We start from the raw sequence: 14677 nt of genomic DNA, 5'->3' as shown, positions 1-14677 counted from the left end.
AGGTAATGAAAGAGACAAGTATTTGGTGATGGATGGATGATGAGACTAAGCTGCAAGAAGAGATACGGTTATGATAGAAGGTGGGTCATTACCTGTCTTTTAAAGTTTGAAAGCATTTCAGTTTCTGTAATATTCTGAGGAAGATTGTTCTAAACTCGGGTTCCTGATACATAATATAATTTAAAGAACGTGGCACTATTTTTTAGTGGTACGACAGGATTTTACGTTGTTGGGAACGAGTATTGTTGCTGTGCTGTTCAGATGGTAGCGTAAGGGGGTTGTAGATGAATAGGAAGGAGTGGAATGATTGAGAAGACGATGCAGGAAATACGGGGTATGGAAATGGAAATGCCGTGTGACTACGGCCTCCCGTATGGTAGACCGTTCGCCTGGTACAAGTCTTTCGAGGTGACGCCACTTCGGCGACTTGCGTGTCGATGGGGATGAAATGATAATGACAACACAACACCCAGTCCCTGAGCGGAGAAAGTCTCCGACCAAGCTGGGAATCGAACCCGGGCCGCGAGGCATGACATTCCGTAGCGCCGACCACTCAGCTACCAGGGCGGACAGTACAAGGTATGATGATCTCTACTCTTGTCGGCACGTAGCCATGATAATTGTCCGTAGGCAGGAGTGATATGGTCGAAATAGTGTACATCACAAATGTATCGCACACATTACCAGTTCTAGGCGAAGTGAACACTCATACGAAAGTCCTTGAAGAATGCGATCACCATAATCAAGGATGGGCAATCTTAATAACTCCACAAGTTTCTTTCTAAGCTCGAGAGGAGATACTTTTTTTTATATTTCTGTAATGAATGAAGTGACGCTGACGCCTTCCTATAGGCAACAGTTGTGAGTTCAGTCCAGTTTAGGTGATGGTCCACAATTATCCCCATATTATTTGCAGAACATGAAAGGTGATTTATGTGCTGTTTAGGGTTAAGGGCGGATGAAAGTCTCTAAATTGAGGAATAGTAAGTCTTTAGGTGAGCGACTAAAATAGCTTGCGTTTTAGATGGACTAAGTTTCAAACCAATGTCCGTGCCCATTCTCATAAAGCATGTAAGTCAGTATTTACGTTGTTGATGGCTGTGCGCAAATTTGTTGGTCTTGCGCTTCGGTATAACTGAAGGTAATCAGCATATAAATGATATTTCCAACGTGAGATAATACTCGACACATCATTGACATATAATGAGAAAAGATATGCGCCCAATACCGTTCCTTGTGGAACCCCTAATTATTCTTCTACCCTGACTACTTTGTCCCGCTCATTTCACACGGTTGGCGGCGTATAAGGTATGAGTAGAACCATTGTACAACACTCTAAGAAAAGTTTTGACTTTTGAGTTTAGCGTGTAGAATATTAGTCGACGTTGGTGAAGGCTTTGCTGAAATTCAGGAAGCACATAACAGTAGCTTCTTTTTCGTCCACAGCTTGTTTCAAATCGTCAGTCAGTTTTATAAGAGCAGTCGTCGCACTGCGATTTTTTCGGAAAACAGTTTGGTATTCATCCACAACGTTATTTGTTTTTAAGTAAGTGATTAGCTCATCGTGAACTTTGTGTTCTAAAGCCTCAGATAACGCTGGTACAATGCAAATGGGCCCGTAATCAGTAACTTCTTCGATAGTTTCCTTTTTGGGCAGAGGTTTTGTGAGTCCATTTTTACCGGCCATTGGGAAGATTATAGAGGTCAGAGAACGGATAATAATATACGTTATTATGGGTGGTAATGAATCGTCGAGGAAACTGACCATTTGTCTTGTAATATTGTCGTGTTCTACAGTTGCAGAACGAAATCGCGCAGTTGACTACCTGACTTTGTTAAGACTTACCGGCTGCAGAAAAGAATTTTCACTTGTGTCGACCGCAGACACATTAGGGGATAGGCATACTTGAACGTTGTTCAAGTAGAGATGGAGGGGTGGCGAAGTACTTATTCAGATCCTCAGTAGGAACGAGAGGTTCAGCTGCAGGTTTAAGGTTTGCTTATATCTAGCCCTCGTAAATTTTCCCACAAGACGGAGGGCCTGTGAAAGTCCTCAGTTAACGACTGGGCGTACCTGAGTTTCGCGTTCGTCACCGACTGACTAACTCGGATACGTAGGCGAGATGATTCATGGGGGTTGGATGCCGTTTACATTTCCTGTATGCTGCGTCTCTGACACTCACAATGTACTGGAAACCCGTTAGCATTCAGAACAGCTTCCAGTAGTCTCAAAATGAATAAATACGGATCCTCTATGGTTTTGAAGGGAATCTTACACCATTCTTCTTGCAAAATAGTGACAAATTTAGGTAAAGATGGCTAAGGTGGATAGCGACCAGTAACCCTTCTCCCGGAATCATAATAGCCAGTCAAATGAAAACGAGACAACTGGAAAAAGTAAGTAAACTCTTTATTATTTCAAATGTAATCGCCATAACTGGGAATCCATTTATCCCACTGCGAGACAAGACGGTCAGTGCCTTCATGGACAAACGTTTGCGTTGCCTACGGAATCTTAATCGCACACAAGCAGACAGACCGCCGCGAATCTTCAATTCTGCAAAAATATAGAGATCGCATTGCAAGAGATTGAGACTGTATAGATGATGTGTAAGGTCTTCCCAGAGGGTCCAGATGTTACCAAGGTTGTTTCAACTACGCTACATAAGTTTCGTTGGGAAGTTCTTGTATATGCAACACAGTCCCGATATCTATCCATGCGATTTCTATATCTTTGAAGCCCTGAAGATCGACATTCGTGGCCGTCGATTTGCTTCGGACGAAGTAGTGCACGCCTGGGTACAGTCATATTTCTGTAGGTAACTGGTGACATCTTCCATACCGGCATTCACTGTCTTTACCTACAGTGTGATAACTGTATAAATAGCTATAGCGTTTACTTTTAAAATATTAAAAAGTTTACTTACTTTCTGTCTATATTCCATTTGACTGCCCCTTATATACCATAGAGGCTCTAGTGATAGTGGTGACGAGGTCAGATGCGACAATACATCCTCGTACTCATAAAGGTCTTGGTCAATGCTAGCTACGTGACCGGACATCCTATCGTCTAGGAACAGGTCATCATTGGACGACTTGTGCCGTGGGATGGACCAGTTCAGCCAAAATGGTCACAAAATCCTTGGTAGTTGTGCGTCACTGTAAAGTAAGAGAGGGGCCAATGGAATACCACGATATGGCAACCCTTATCTTCACCCAACACCGCCATGTTTGACTGTTGGGACGTAAACTCGGCCAGAGTTTGGAAACAATGTTAAACAACCAAATAATAATCTGCCATGGTTCCATAGCCCTGGTTTTATGGCTATGCCACCGCGTTTTCTTACTACCGGCATTTACATCACTGATATGTGATTTTGGGAATTCCAGCTAGCTCTGCAAATACCTGCTTATGGAACTCCCTTCGTGTTGCTTTGTTGTTGACAGGGTTCGCGAGGACGACATTCAGTTCTGCACTGACTTTTGCAGCTGTTGTAATCATATTTTTGGTCACTGTCTGTCACGAACACTCAACACACACTTTCCTCCGCTTTGTGACATAGTGGATGATGTTTTCCAACTTTCTCTGTGAGAGGTAAAAGTCTTCCAAATTGTGCCTCTTGAAACATCAAGCATTTCGACGGAAGCACCCACCATATCAGCAGCAACGATTTGCTCACGTTCGATTTGACTGAGCTCCGATATAGTGCACCCACACCTACACAGAACAGTGTTGTGACCACGAATGGCACTTGCAACGTGTTGAGAGCATTGCAAGGTGCCGTTCGTTGTCAAATACAAAAGTGCAACGTGCAAGTTTGGCTAGCATTTGCATTTATGTTCAAGCGTGCATTTCTCGCCGTGTTTCCATATTTTTGTCGAATCCCTGCATGCCGACCGAAGTAAAATGTAAATTTATATAGCACAATTGTCTGTGAAACCCAGAGGGACTACAGTGGAGTCGCATTCGGGAGGACGACGGTTCAGCCCCGCGTCCGGCCATCCTGATTTATGTTTTCCATGATTTCCCTAAATCGCTCCAGGGAAATACCGGGATGGTCACTTTGAATGTGCACGGCCGACTTCCTTCCCTAATCCGACGAGACCGATGACCACGCTGGCTGGTCTCCTCCACTAAACAACCCAACCCAACCCCAGAGGGACTGGAAAGATTTTTCCTAACCTACGCGCACACTGGTACGTTCCCTTGACCAAGTGTGAGATTTGAGTGTCAGGGGTATCTCATACGTGTAGATGACTGTAATGGGTGTGAGTGTAGTGTGGTGTCATGTTAGCGTAGTTTGATGATCATGGAAATGGAATACAACGGAACTGTACAACGTGGCCTGATGACGAGCACAGTATTTAGAAGCTCATTCCACAGAGATCCTATTTTTCTGTCAGCTTCTTTCTTTTGAAGCGGAAGTTTTCCAGACAACATTTCACTACGAAATTGTTGACAGGTTTAAAGAATGAAGCTATCTTCCATGTTAAAGTTTCTTCACAAGAAAGGTAAACAAAAGTGTATGAGGTTTGCTTACTGCATTTGGTACCAGTTCCAGATGTGAATAAATTTTTCTTTGTTGATATTTGGAACATCCAAATACAGGAGTAACATGAGTGAGTAATATTTACACAATATTTTACCCGTGCACTGGGTGCTACATTCTGGAACCGTGCGACCGCTACGGTCGCAGGTTCGAATCCTGCCTCAGGCATGGATGTGTGTGATGTCCTTAGGTTAGTTAGGTTTAAATAGTTCTAAATTCTAGGGGACTGATGACCTCAGAAGTTAAGTCCCATAGTGCTCAGAGCCATTTGAACCATTTTTTACTTGTGCAAAAGACCAAAGCCACTTTTGAGAAAATTTTAGACTTAAAAGAGCAATTTCATACCACTCATTTAGTGTACTCAAGAACAATGAAGTGTATCCGGGGATTACACTGAATAATATATTTGTTATAACCTGTTATAAAATTAAGTATAATTTTCTTATTTAATTTCTTAGAAAATCAGTTATCCGTCCCCCACTTAGGCTCAAAACTTTTTATGTGGCCCTCATTGTCTAGAAATTTTGAAACCATTGTTGAAGTAGCTACATGTAGTGCGACATCAAATACGAAGGCTAACGTCACAGTTTGATGTGATCATTCACTAACACAGAAGGGTTAGTTGTATACGTGTAAAAGCAAGAAGTGGAGTCGAACGTCCACAGATTCTCTTCCAATTACGAGCCGCCAACCCTCATTTCTCAAAAATTTATTTCCGTGAAGGACTCAGAGGACTCCGAGGTTGTAGTAAAACTAGTGGGTCTTTCATATTGACAGATACTCGCGGGTCCAGACCATATATTTCTAAATAAATCGGTCAGAAGCGATCCTTTGGAATGGAATATGATAGGTACACCATTAATGTTCAGCAAGAAATTTTCGCTCTGCTGTGGAGTGTGCGCAGATATGAAATTTCCTGGCAGATTAAAAAAAAAATAGTTGAAATGGCTCTGAGCACTATGGGACTTAACTTCTGAGGTCAACAGTCCTCTAGAACTTCGAACTACTTAAACCAAACTAATCTAAGGACACCACACACATCCATGCCCGAGGCAGGATTCGAACCTGCGACCGTAGCGGTCACGCGGTTCCAGACTGAAGCGCCTAGAACCGCGCGGCCACAGAGGCCGGCCGGCAGATCAAAACTATGGCCTGAGATTCGCATCGGGACATTTGCCTTGTGCGAGCAAATGCTCTACCGATTGAGTTACCCAAGCACGAACCTCGTCTCATGCTTTCCACCGTGCTTTCCACCGAGCGAGGTGACCCAGTGGTTAGCACACTGGACTCGCATTCGAGAGGACTACGGTTCAATCCCACGTCCGGCCATCCTGATTTAGGCTTTCCGTGATTGCCGTAAATCGCTCCAGGCTAATGCAGGGATGGTTCCTTTCAAAGGGCACGACCGACTTCTTTCCCCCTCTTTCCCTAATCCGAAGAGACCGACGACCTCGCTGTTTGGTCTCCCCCCCCCCCACCCCCGCTCCCCAAAGAACCCAACCCCTACTCTCCAAACTTCATAGAAGCTCTCCTGCGAAAGGCAAAGGCCTCGAGTTCGAGTCTCGGACCTGCATACAGTTTTGATCTGCCACGGATTTTCATTACCAGAGTCTCTGCTCCGGTAAATATCAGAGAGTAAGCTTGGTTTAGGAATGCAATATCGAAAGTAATACAAGTTGTAAACGATCTTAAACAATTGAGACACTTTATACACATTAGAAAAACATTCAAGTAAAAATTTAAAGTAACAAAATAATAGAGAACTTCCTACAAGTCATTCGTGTAAACATTATAATCGTTAAATAAACATACACAAGTAATGAACTGCGTAACAAATTGCGAATCGAATACGAGCATTAGAGCTTGTTTTATCATAACGCTTACTGCCAGCAATGAACAATATACTTTTGGAGACATTTCCAGTTATTTTTGAAAAACGGAGCGAGTGAATACTCGTTCCCGATATCAAGGATCCTTTTTCCCCACGTAGCCCTATGCTGCGTAGGTGTAGATAATTTTAAATACACTCGAAGTGGAATAGAATATCGATCTCCATCATATTTGGGTTTTCTTTCGTTGGCCTCTAATATACACACTGCCTAACAGAAACAGAGATTCACACTGAAGAGGAGTAGGAAATGAAATTTCACCTATTGAGACAGTATGGAAAGTTATTTCAATGATTACAGAATCGAGTCAGATTTTCAAAGAACTTGGCAATATGAGCCCGCTTGTCAATACGACGTTGCACCATTGTGGCCTGGAGCCCTGCACAGTTTCGCTTGGGAACGGTGCCTGAGGACAGCTGTCTCGGGACTGTTGTAACTGGTCCTTGGTAGCATGGATAATGGCACAGGGACGTAGCTGACGTCCCACATGGTCTCGCACGTGTTATGTTCGGCACAGATGTGTGGATCTTCCTGGTCGCAGCAGTATCTCATTATCACCCAGACACTTCATACAGATACGTGGCATGTGATGAACATTGCCCTACTGATAACTCGATCTACGATACACAGGAGGACGCAAGGTGTCCGCCAGAGGTAACACCGCTTTCCTTTGCAAAACAGTAGAACAATCGGACCTCTCTCCAGGTCGCCATCGGACCTCGCCGACGAGGGTCATCTGGGGTAGCGCAGACTCGAGATTCATCGCTGAACACAGTGCGATACCGTTCATCAGAGACTATGCTCCCAGGTCACGGCACCATTCCCAGAACAGCCGTTTGTGTTGTGGTGTCTAAGCAACCGTCCGCAGCCTGTAGTCTAGTGGCTAGCGTTGCTGCCTCACGATTACGGGGATCCCGGGTTCGAATCCTGGCCTGGTTAGGGCCTTTCTCTACCCGATGGCTGGGGTTTTGTGTTGCTCTCATCATTTCGTCATCATCGTTCGTGACACTGGCTCGATTGGATTGTGTAAAAATTGGGACTTTGTACAGGCGCTGATGACCGCGCAGTTGAGCGCCCCACAAAGCAAGCAGCATCATCATCACCACCACCATCATCATAATCATCTAAGCAGGCTACGCATGAGACGGTAATTTCCTAGTCCGGCCGCTGCTAGTCTCAGACAAATAGTGTGGGATGACAGAATGCTGCAGCGAGTCCATCACTTTCCTCGGACGGCAAGCGCAAATGTGAACGTATTACGTTGTCTTTGGTGCACAGCACGACAGTCGTTTCTTGTGGTGGTCAGATGGGGTCGACCGGAATCTTGGCGACGAGTATGCTCGCCTTCACATCCCCACGCAATCCAACACCGGGCCAATGTCCCAACCAAGTGCCCGCAAATCTGGGTGTTGCACGATTCCGCCAACCGGCCAACTACAAAACCAAACCCGAGGCCCCCATCAACCGCTGTCAGGTGTTGATAACGCCGCCTCACATGATCACGTGGCATCTCCGTGTCCTTCATAGTGATCACACAACATCTGAAGCCGTTCACGCTACTTCTATATCCTACGAGACTTGGCCACACCAGTAAACACAAACAACACTGATGCTCCATGGAGGCCGGTCTACTTGTCAGAGAGAATTGTAGCTCTAAATCATTTACACGCCCTCAGATGGTGTGGACGTATACGTCGTTGCATTGACGTCCATCCACGTATTCTGGAGATTCACTGTTTTTGTCAGGCACTGTATGACTTCAATCATACTAGCATTTGTCGTATAATTAATCAGTGTATTTGACGATAGTCCCCTTTACTATCCATTTCAAATTATTCCTTTTTTGGTGACTAAAATCTTACGCAATGGCTGTCAAACTACTTTTATTAACAAGCTACTATCGGTTTCACATCGATGCATCTTCAGGTAATAGGCTTTTCTAAACGGTCATGTCGTGGCAGAGCGATTGCTTGGACCCAAATCTCATGTTTCATAGTCAGGACAGAAACAGACAGCACGCTGAAAGCGGCAGTCCACTGTGAAACTGACAGTTAACACTGGCGCAGTACACAGTTTTGTGCAGTCCTCGGCATCGTGTTCCACAATCCCAATCAGTTTAATCGTGGACTACCGCTTTTTATGTGCTATCTGTTTATGTCGTGTCGATGAACGACGGCACTTTGCTCTAACGAATCACTTTGCCGAGCCATGACTGTTTACAAAATATGTAGCCTGAAGATGGTTCTCTGTTGATGCGAAAACCGTAGTGACTCTTTGGTAAAAGTACTTAAACAGCAAGAGCGGCAGATTTTATTCACCATGGTGAATTTTAACTGTGGAAGCCCGTCCTTTCAAATAATACATTATATATATCATCGTCCTTTTACACAGTATGTAGCAACATTGAATTATGGGGCAAATAGGTCTATCCAGACGTTCATATTATTAATAATTAACATACAAGAAAATTTTATTTAAGATGGTTATACCTCACTAAACACTCTTCTTCCACTAAACAGGTGAGTTTTCCCCCACAACGTCCTTCCTTTACTTTAAATTACTAATAACTTAAATAATTGTCTATAAAAGTTTTATTTGGTGACCGTATGTGTATTTATGGAATGAAATTAATCTGTAGTCCCTTTATTTTCTTCTTACTGTATAGATGCAGATGAAGCTATATAGCTTTGCAATCAGTAATATAATGCACCTATAACAGCAAAAACAGAGACAGCGTATTCACACAAATTAACAAATATATTATTAATTAAAGTGCAGGCGAATGCCCAAGAATCACATCTGACAAAATGGAGCACACAAACGCCTAGAAATAACTTTTACCTTAGTGTTAGTTTTGAAGTTATATCTAGAGCTCAAATACAGAAAGGTGATTACTGAACAACAAATCTCATGTTCTCGTAACCTACTCCCCATTTTCTACATACAGTACCCAATGCGTCTTTATATAAACACGTTTTTTTCGAAATTCCTTTCAGCAGATTCGTAACTGATTAAAGCTTGTTAAAATCTAGCCCATAATAAAGGTTCCGATGTGCGTTAAATTTTTTGTGATCTAATAACTGAGCCTGACATAAGCCTGAAAACGATTATGGTATCATTCATGACTTCTGTGAAGTACACTTCAAATAGCATGACATGCGCAAGGAATGCGAGATCATCGATATAGACTGTGTGATTCCTGGTACACAAAGAGCTTCAAATAGGGCGAAAATGTCAGTGAAACCAGTATTTTTCAGTAATTGAAGTTAACGATTTGTTTAACATTGAAATCCGAGATGTTGCAACGAAAGTGAAATGTTACAGCCCCAGAGAAAAATAAATCATGAAACCAAATACAATACTCTTAATTCCACTAATCACAGAGTATGATTTGGAGCGCTCTTTTATACCTATAATACATTCCTCGTATATTATATATAACAAAAGAGAAACTTGAAACACAGCGTACTCCTTAAACAAAAGCATTTCTTCCATTGTAATTAAAACTATCAACGGATTACTAGAGACATTGATACAAGTGGAAGAAGAAGAAGAAACTAAAAAGAGTGATAAATTAAGAAGAAGAAACTAACCAAAGTGATAAAATAAGCAAACTCTTAATTTGTTCCGAACTAATATCTCCAATATAATAAAGTATTACTTACGTTGTGGAAGCTTTTGCAGTACAGCTTCCTAAGCAGTAAGGTCAGATTTAACGATACTAACAAACGTTAAAAAATTACGTACGTTCATCAATATAATTAAATGCCTTATTGGAGTTGTTGTTGGCTGTGAAATCCCATTGGGTGGGTTCAGCTACCTAGTCGGAAAGCGTGTTTTTCTTCCCCACACATTGAACCCCTATCTTTGCGGATATACAAGAGCTGTGTGGTATGCATGTATGTGTATTTGCGGAATGTAGGTGAATGTAACGTATGCTTATATACCTTGGTGTTTGTGTTGTATGATGATGATGATAAGAACGGTATTATTAGAGACCCATGATGAAATTGCGCAACTGGAAGTAAATAATAAATTTATTTCTTTACTTTTTGATGTAAATAATCAGACTATAAACTTATGAATCTTTCAAAATGAATATCATTTTTAGTATCCTTACCTTGAAAATATTATAGTAATGAAACTCTGTAATCTGTAAACACAAAGAGAGTAAATTGAGATTAGCTTTATAACAGCGACTATAAGTTATAGTCATGCAATGTTGGATTATCTCAGGATGGTTTTTTGTTAGATCATGGCACTGAACGTACACAGTAAAACTGCAAGATTAATATTTCCTAGATGTTTCCACAGTCAGTTAAATAGTGAACGACGGTTACAGCCGTCACTAGTCACATCATGTCATTACATCGTGTTACGCAATTCATCTATTCAGTGCTATTGGTGCACTTCGCAAAACAACTTTTCGCTAATCAGTCTTTATGAAAAAAATTTAATCGTTTTAAAAGCCAGTAGTTGTGATAACTTCTAGCGGAAAATTAGGGACATAAATTAAGACAATTAATTACATATATTTTATGTCGTCCACATCTCTGAATCATTCATCAGACTAATCGTCTGCTTTCTTTTTCCTGCTGACATTCGAGAGTGGGGTTGCAAGAGCAGATCGTCCCAGGACAATGGTAGTCTGTTCAACTCTACCTCTCTAGAGGAAACTAGACATATTGAATTCCCTTAAACCGAATGCTTCAGAGCTTGGAAACTTACTGCAGCTAAGTAATAGGTGCAGACTACCGAAGCGTAGTCGCGGGGAAAGATATAACAGTAGTCTGTTTAGAAATGACGATCATAAAAGCCTGAGCGACTTACGAGAGATTTTGAGTCACGCACTATTTCCCTGTTATTGCTTGTGGGAGTCATGCATCACGCCTTTCAAACAGTCAGCTTAGGATGACGATTCCTGCCTCCAATAGGTGGAACTATGCACTATCTGTTTTGTATGCATTTAAGCTCCTGGGATAGAGAACAAAGATGAGCCTTCGATGAGCAGAGAAACAGAAAAAATGCCGGGCGCTACATCCACGAATCAGTTCTAAAAGGAAAACAATTAAGAATGAAAAAAACTAGGGACGAAATAAGTTTTTTGGAAGTTATCAAAAACAGGAAAAAGCTGTGGGCTGGGACATATATTGCACAGGGATTGTCTACAACAAACAATTATAAAGAAAATGTGGAAAGAATGAGAGGAAGAGGTGAGAAGAGAATTGGAGTGATGGACGATATTAGAAATGGATGAACAATCAAGCAGTGAAGGAAGACGCTCAAAACAGGACACGATGGAGAGCCTCTAATTGAGACCCGTCATAAGACAGATACGCTAAAGAAGAAGAGGCAAGAAGACCGTTTTAGAGGTGTCCGCGGCTGTAATAAAATTTTACATTATTACGCCCTGCTTTCATTTAAAATAACTTGTAATACAGAATTAATCAAATGGTTACCAAAGGCGGATATGGTCATTAAGAGGTTCATCTCTGGGAATCCTAGATTTCTATTAACGAAGATCGCCTGTAATGTTATATCCACTGTAAATTACCAGGTGTGTATGAAACCGGAATTTGGTTGCAATAATTACACTTCTGTATTTTGGAACTGATGAACAATACTTTATTCAAAATAATCTCAATTGCTATTTATACATTTCTCCCACCTCTCCGGCAAGCTATGAATGTTACGCCAAAAAAACAGTTCTTCTTTTGAAGCTAACCAATCAGCGAGACATTTTCGTACATTTTCATACGAATTAAAGAGTTGTCCAGCGAGAGCATGTCCCAGTGATGCAAATAGATGATAATTGGACAGAGCCATGTCTGGAGAATAATATGCATGCAATAGTATTTCAAAACTGAACACCCCGAGCGTTTCCCTGACCTGTTTTTCAGTGTGTGATGGGGCGTTATCATGGAGCAATATGACATTGTGTTGCCCTTTTCCATATTCCGGTCGTTTCTTCACATAATGCTCGATTTAAATCGATCATTTTCTATTGGTAACGATCTCTGTCAACGGTATCACCAGCTTTTAGCAGCTCACAATAAATGACATCCTTCTGATCCCACCAGACACAGAGCATTGTCTTCTTACAAAGCGGCTTGGTCTTGCTGCGGACGTCCATGGTTTGCCTAGATTAGATTAGATTACTTAGTTTTTCGTTCCATAGATCCTTGCTGAGGAGATGCTCGTGGATGTGGAACATGTCAGTTTTTTTTAAAATAAAAAGCTGAAATAACAATACTAATAGTATGAATATATACATCATTTGTTTCTATTAAAAAATTCGTCAATGGAGTAGAAGGAGTTGGCCACTACTAAGTCTTTCAGGCTCCTTTTAAAGTGATCTTTATTTGTAGCAAAATTTTTTATGTTTGCTGGCAAATTATTGAAGATGAGTGTTCCTGAGTAGTGGACCCCTTTTTGAACTAAAGTAAGTGCTTTTAAGTCCTTGTGCAGATCATTTTTGTTCCTGGTATTGTATGTATGAACTGAGCTGTTTGTTGGAAAAAGAGATACATTATTTAGGACAAATTTCATTAAGGAGTAAATATACTGAGAGGCTGTAGTTAGTATACCCAGTTCTTTGAAGAGGTTTCTACAGGACGTCCGTGAATTTAGTCCACAAATAATACGTGTTAAACGCTTTTGGACTCTGAAATCTTTTGACTTGAAGAGTTACCCCAAAATTTATACCAAATGACATATGCATGAAAATATGCAAGGTTTTTCATTTTTATGTCGCCTATGTCTGCTAACACTCGAATTGCAAATACAGATTCGTTAAGGCGTTTCTGCCCTCCCAACTGAATTTGTTATCAAGTTGTAATCCCAGGAATTTGAGACTGTCAACCCTTCTATCTGCTCTTCTTCATACTTTATTCATATGCTGGGTGGAAAACTCTTACAGGTTCTGGATTGCATATAGTGAGTCTTTTCGAAGTTTAATGTCAGTGAGTTGGCTTTAAATCATTTATTAATATCCATGAAAATATCATTAGCAGATCTTTCTAGAACTACACTCGACATACTATTTATTGCAATACTTGCGTAAGTTGCAAACAAAACGAACTCTGCTTCTGGCAGTGTAACTGATGAGAGATCATTAATGTACACAAGAAAAAGCAATGGCCCTAAGATGGATCCTTGTGGGACACCAAGATGGATCCTTGTTGACACACCCATGATTTACGACGCTTAGGATTCTTAACATACATCGTTTTTTCACCATCTGTCACTATTCGATGGAGAAATGACTTTCTTTTGTATCTGGCGAGCAGAATTTCACTAGTGGTCTTTCGATTTCCTTGCTGCCGTTCATTGAGGTCATGCAGAACTGTGTTGTCCCCAAGAACCAGACACATTTATAGACAGACGTTTCTCTTGTAATTCTTCTGCGGTAACTGTACCCCAAAACACTTCGCCGGTTGTAATATCCCTTGAAGCTTGATTCTACTGTACACATCACAATTTTAGTATTATTTGGAGATGCTTATCAAATCGCATTTGCCGGCAGTTTTTAATTGACATTCGCTTACTTCAGGCTTCGATTCACAAATTTATAATGAAACAATTTAAGTTTACTAAAACTAACTATGCAGAACCTCTAAAATGTGTGTTATCAAGAAATGTTAATTATCGTATTTCTGTTGCAGCTGGTGAATGCTTCATACTCTTACTACGCACTATTGGGCCGCCTGCCGAGCCGTTGAAGGGAACACATTAGTTATAAACCCACAGGCAATAGCGAAAACACACAGAATTGATGAATCCAGTCTATATTGACAATAGCGGATAAATAAAAAATAGGTAGAACTGAAATATCTCTGACCTCTATTAACAGCTCTGTCACACTCAATACTCATATTAATCAATTGTTAAAGTTGTTTACCGCACTATTTCCCTGTAAGCACGTAATAAAGATGTCATTAAAAAGAAAGCGTATGTTTTCAGTTAAGGCTTTGAACAATTTTTCTTACGTGATTCATAAAGTAGTCCAATAACGTATAATAAACGTAATAGAGGATTCACAATGATAACGCACACATATGGCTGAAAATTAAAGATTTCACCACAGAGCATTATGTTTATAAGAGTCTCGAATGTAAAATGAAACTTTTGCCATTGACATACCAGGTTATATATCTGGTAAGACATTTTAAGAATCTCTGAGAGCTGAACAAACATTTATATAATCTTAAAATAAACATGGCCCTGATAATCGATGAC

The 14677-nt window shown here is 41.0% G+C and overlaps 1 protein-coding gene across 1 annotated transcript in view; it reads left to right on the top strand.

Moving 5' to 3' along the window:
- Nucleotides 1-14160, top strand: part of LOC126419411 (odorant receptor Or2-like) — a 53576-nt gene extending 39416 nt beyond the window's left edge. The window contains exon 5 of the mRNA XM_050086599.1: nucleotides 14104-14160. Within this exon, the coding sequence (XP_049942556.1) occupies nucleotides 14104-14160 (57 nt within the window). The remainder of the gene's footprint in view (nucleotides 1-14103) is intronic.
- The last annotated feature ends 517 nt before the right edge of the window (nucleotides 14161-14677 follow it).

This window comes from Schistocerca serialis, chromosome 9 (assembly GCF_023864345.2).
Source record: "Schistocerca serialis cubense isolate TAMUIC-IGC-003099 chromosome 9, iqSchSeri2.2, whole genome shotgun sequence".
Lineage (NCBI taxonomy): Eukaryota > Metazoa > Arthropoda > Insecta > Orthoptera > Acrididae > Schistocerca > Schistocerca serialis.
Note: the sequence above shows the minus strand (reverse complement) of the source record. Positions and strands in the feature narration are given on the sequence as shown.